Consider the following 5,000-nt stretch of genomic DNA (forward strand, 5'->3'; position numbering starts at 1 on the left):
CCATTCCTGTTTTTTTGGTAGATTTACTTGGGAAAATTGTAACTGCGCGAGTCACCAAACCCGAGTGGAACTCAGAGGCCATGAGAGCCGATCGAGGGTCAGGTCACCGGCTCAATGAGGACGCTGTGTGATTCATTGTCACTGCACTTCCTGTTTCTCTGGACACTGACATGGTCTGAAGAGGGGGATTTTTCTGCTCTGCTGTGAGTGTTAAGTTGCAGTGAATCCATCTGTCCACTTCATGAAACACAGAGTTACTTTGGAGGCTTCAGTGTTTTACAGATAATAAGATTGTTATTCTGCTCTTGTGTGTTGCTGTAAACCTCCAGTGTGTGTGTGTGTGTGTGTGTGTGTGTGTGTGTGTGTGTGTGTGTGTGTGTGTGTGTGCGTGCATGTGAGAGAGTGACCACCGTCTGGCCTTGGTAGCTGTTTTCATCTCTCTGCGGAGACTCCGTGAGAGATGGAGCATACAGAGGAGTGCATTCATCATCCACTCAGCACTCACAGGAGGAACAGAGTTGGTGGGCAGCAGCACTGCAGTGTGCGCACATACAGTAACACACATGTAGCAGTAGAGAAACCCGGAGGGAGAATAACAGAACGTACAGTATATGTGCTTTTCTGTTCCGTATCTGCTGTGGTTGGAGGAATATTAAACAAACGGTGATCCCGACAGTTATCAGTCGTGGCTGGAAGTGTTGCGGCATGATGCAACTCGCTGCATCTTATAATCAGAAGGCACTCTGTGTGCTATCTACACATGTCTGGATATATTTCATGGATATATTTAAAATTATGTTCCAGTTGTACTGGTTCCAGTTGAGTGCTCAATCACAACTGCTTGCTGTATTAAGTTTATATAGAAACACGTGTATGTATGTGAGAGCGAAGGCACGTCTGGCATCATTTTTTGATTTTTGATTTTGATACACTTTATTAATCCCCGAGGGGAAATTTCAATCCGTCCTGTGATCAGATCACAAGTGGTGAGCTTTAAGTACAGCAGTTCACACCGAGCATTATAAAGGGGCTTCGAGTATCTTGAAAAGCGCTATACAAATAAAATGTATTATTATTATTATTATTATTATTATTATTATTATTATTATTATTATTATTATCACATGACCCAAATCTGTCTCGAGTCACCACCTGTGATTAGATCTGTCAAAAAAATATAAAAATAGACTAAATAAGCAGAGGAACACGAGGAGAGGAGTCAATATAACAGGTATTAAACACAGTGAAACATGATCACTCACTGAGCCTCATTGAAATCTATGAGGTATTTAACATTTGTAAATGTCTGAACACAGTTCAGTGAGTTTGTAATTCACAACCTGAACCGTCAGGACCCGATCGGTTCAGGTCAGATTATTTCCAGTGTATCGATCTCTGCTGCTGTGAATAAATGAACTGTGGAGGTAAAAGCTGCTCTTCCATCACGGGGTTCTGATGTGTGTCGGAAATTGCACAAGATAAACTAGAAGGAAAAAAAAATAAACCCAGAGAAGGCTGTGGTGAAACCAGTTTCTCGTACAGCCTGTGTTTTAATTCACTAACCAGCTGCTTTATAGCTGTGAGTTCACAGTAATTTGCTGCTGCTTTCTGTTCAGTTCAGCTGCCCTCGACAGAAACACACATTTATTTCTGGTAACGGCAACAAAAAAACCTGCTGTAACGTGACTAAAAAACACACTGAAGCACCGGGTCAGATACGAACACATTAACGTGGCGCTGAGAGCTGCGTTTATTTGGAATGATTAGTCAGAGGATGTCAGCTGATTCGGCAGTCCTCCGATGGGGCCCAGGATGCACTACGTTCATACTAAACAAATGTGATGGCCTGATCGGATCTCAATGCGTCCTGGATTTGTATTTCCAGAAAGGATTATGTGTTCCCACCTTATTGAACTTCTATATCATCATCATTTAGAAGGCCAATTGCTCTCTCACAATGTAAAAGTGATGATTTGTGGATCCACACTGTGATTCACATCTACTCCAAACCTTAACAAACGGGTCACGTAACATCCTCTGCAAAGGTAACAAACTGCACTGAAGCCAAAAAGCTACAATTATGTAAATATGGTTCATTCCCAAAAAGATTTCTCCGACTGTACTGTGAAGTTCAGTCACAGTTTTTCTCCCTCCGGAGGTTTCACGTCACTCTCCAAACTGCATGTGAGACAGTGAAACTCCAGACTAGTAGCAGTTTCACAAAATCCTGTTTGTTAATCTGAGATTGAAGGTGATCACATCATTCTGCACAGTGAGTCAAACATGTGATGGAACAAGAGCAAAACTGAACTATATAATGATATCAGTGGATACCAACAAAATAAATCTTAGTTTGAGTGTCCATAACTGATATTTTTTCCTTTGAAAAGCACTTCTCTGTGCTTGTTAATGCAGCCGGCGAATGAAACTGATGAAGTGAGTGTGTTGGAGTCGTGTCTGTTTTCGTCTCATTGACAGCTCGATGTGAAGCTGAACAGGCCGTCGGGGCACCAAAGAAAAGTCCACCGTAAATCTGGAGGCCACTTACATGGCCTCATTAATGTGTGTGTGTGTGTGTGTGTGTGTGTGTGTGTGTGTGTGTGTGTGTGTGTGTGTGTGTGTGTGTGTGTGTGTGTGTGTGTGTGTGTGTGTGTGTGTGTGTGTGTGTGTGTGTGTGTGTGTGTGTGTGTGTGTCTGGTACAGCCTGTGCCGGCCTGTGATAGGTTGAGTTGAACTCAGACACAGAGGGAGGAGAGCAGGCTGAGGTCAGACATGAACGACCAATATTGGTTTAGTTCACAGAGACTGAGGGGAGGTGTTTCTGTTTGCATGCTGCCTTTCCACACAGGTGTGTGTGTGTGTGTGTGTGTGTGTGTGTGTGTGTGTGTGTGTGTGTGTGTGTGTGTGTGTGTGTGTGTGTGTGTGTGTGTGTGTGTGTGTGTGTGTGTGTGTGTGTATCTTTTGGAATGAAACTACAACTATAATTCCTGTTTCTATTATTAAATTGTAAACACTTTACAATAAAAGCACATGAATGAACCTGAGTTAATGCCAAAACCACCAGTTAATTGACAGTTAACTAATGTGTAAATACCCATTTATTAGCAGTGTTCATGTTAATTAAGGGATTCATTCATACATTATTTAATAGTTTATAAAGATGCTGTAGGTGTTAGTTAATACAGTCACAAACCGTCACTGACAGTTAACTAATGTTTGTATAATCAGGTTTCTAAACCAGATAAGGCTCCTCAGGTTTACTCATGTTTTATAATAAAAGAATATGATTTATTAATCTGAGCACTCCCAAAAAAACATCATTGTTCCTTTGTCTGAACTCTCAGCTTCAGCATTGTCACTTAGACCAGGCAGCCATTTTAAAATTCATCCACTGATTCAGCTTCTGAAAATCACCGACTGAAGAGTCAGACTGAGTTTTACTGACGTGATGCCATGTCACCTTGCGTGGCTCAGCACAAGCAGATTTTATTTCTAACACAGTTGCATGGTTACAACTCCTTTTGACATCATTGTGATGTGATGTTTATATGTAATAACTGTTGTATGTTGGGCCTACCAGTGACGTTTTTCCACTTTATGAAGAATATGCAACTTTGTGACCTTCATGTGAGTGGGCTTGTTTTATGCTTTGTGGCCAGTGAATGATGTTTATGTTTATGAAACACGAAGCGGTGTTGTAAAAAAAACAGCTCAGGCGCCTTTAAAAATGTAAAAAAAAAAACACGTACCACACTAATTTATGGCTTTATGTTGGTTTGGACTGCCGACATTATCCAGGATCAAACAGTAACAGCCGTTCAGTGTACTTGGACTTTGCCCTGCCATTGGCTCCCTGCTGAATCACATGTAACAGCATGTCATTTATGAAAATGGTTTATAACCTGAAGAAGTGATGGCAGGAAGTTTTCTGTTTATCACACTTGTAAGGACAAACTCGCTCTCCAAAGCTGCTGTGTTCCAGTTCCACACTCAGTCCAAGCAGGTTGTAAGTGTGTGTCATATACTTATGCAATATTACGATTATACAACAATGAAATATGTAATCTAAATGTATTCATATTGTGGGGCAAGTCCCTCTCAAAATATAAAACTTTTTGTTAGTGCAATCTCCGCTTCCATGGCAACACATGGGGTACGACTAACAATTCAAAAATAATCAGTCGTGTCAGTAGACTCTTATCTAATGTGTGCAGTGTTTACTACTCCAGGAAGTAGGCCGACCCTTAGCAACCACCTAGCAACATAGATGAGATCTAGTCCATTTTATTGCTTATAAATTGATTATATTGCATATTATATGAAATTAAATTACAGTTATATATTTGCCATTGAGAAAGCAGAGTGATATTTCTATTGATGACCAGGGTGTGATGTTTTGTTCCAATTGTGCAGTTGACAATCAGATCTCTGGGTCAGAAGTACTTGTTGTGTACTGGACTGCATTTGTCATGTTTTGTCAGAGCGCGATTCAACAGTAGGTGGGAACATGAAGCACGTTGAGGATGCTCAGTATGTTCACATGAGTCTGTCTGTCTGTCCTCCACAGAACGTGCTGGCCAAGGCGCTGTACGACAACGTGGCAGAGTCTCCGGACGAGCTGTCTTTCCGCAAAGGTGACATCATGACGGTGTTGGAGCGCGACACGCAGGGATTGGACGGCTGGTGGCTCTGCTCGCTCCACGGCCGCCAAGGCATCGTCCCCGGCAACCGTCTCAAGATCCTGGTCGGCATGTACGACAGTAAGCAGCAGCAGCAACTGGCCGCGTCTTCCACACCTGATCCGGCTGCTCCGTGTCCCGCCTCACTGGTGCAGCGACCCCTCCCCCCTCTGAGAGCCTACACCAAACCGACCCCCGCCCTGCCATCCGCCGCCATCGCCACGCCCTCCTCCGGGTTCCCCAGCAAGCCCCTCCACTCGGCTCAGTACACGTCCATGCACCCGGCCTACTCCGCCCCCGGCACCGCACAGCCCAACCCTG

The 5,000-nt window shown here is 43.3% G+C and overlaps 1 protein-coding gene across 3 annotated transcripts in view; it reads left to right on the forward strand.

The window, feature by feature from the left end:
* Window positions 1–5,000, forward strand: part of bcar1 (BCAR1 scaffold protein, Cas family member) — an 81,788-nt gene that overhangs the window by 48,902 nt on the left and 27,886 nt on the right. For all 3 annotated transcript variants that reach the window (XM_069718606.1, XM_069718610.1, XM_069718609.1), the window contains exon 2: window positions 4,568–5,000. This exon is cut by the window's right edge and continues 308 nt beyond it. In XM_069718606.1, coding sequence (XP_069574707.1) covers window positions 4,568–5,000 — 433 coding nt within the window. The remainder of the gene's footprint in view (window positions 1–4,567) is intronic.

Source organism: Brachyistius frenatus, unplaced genomic scaffold (assembly GCF_029030835.1).
Source record: "Brachyistius frenatus isolate BFR_SWC_R1_liver_20210118 unplaced genomic scaffold, ASM2903083v1 Contig_194, whole genome shotgun sequence".
Taxonomy (NCBI): Eukaryota; Metazoa; Chordata; class Actinopteri; family Embiotocidae; genus Brachyistius; species Brachyistius frenatus.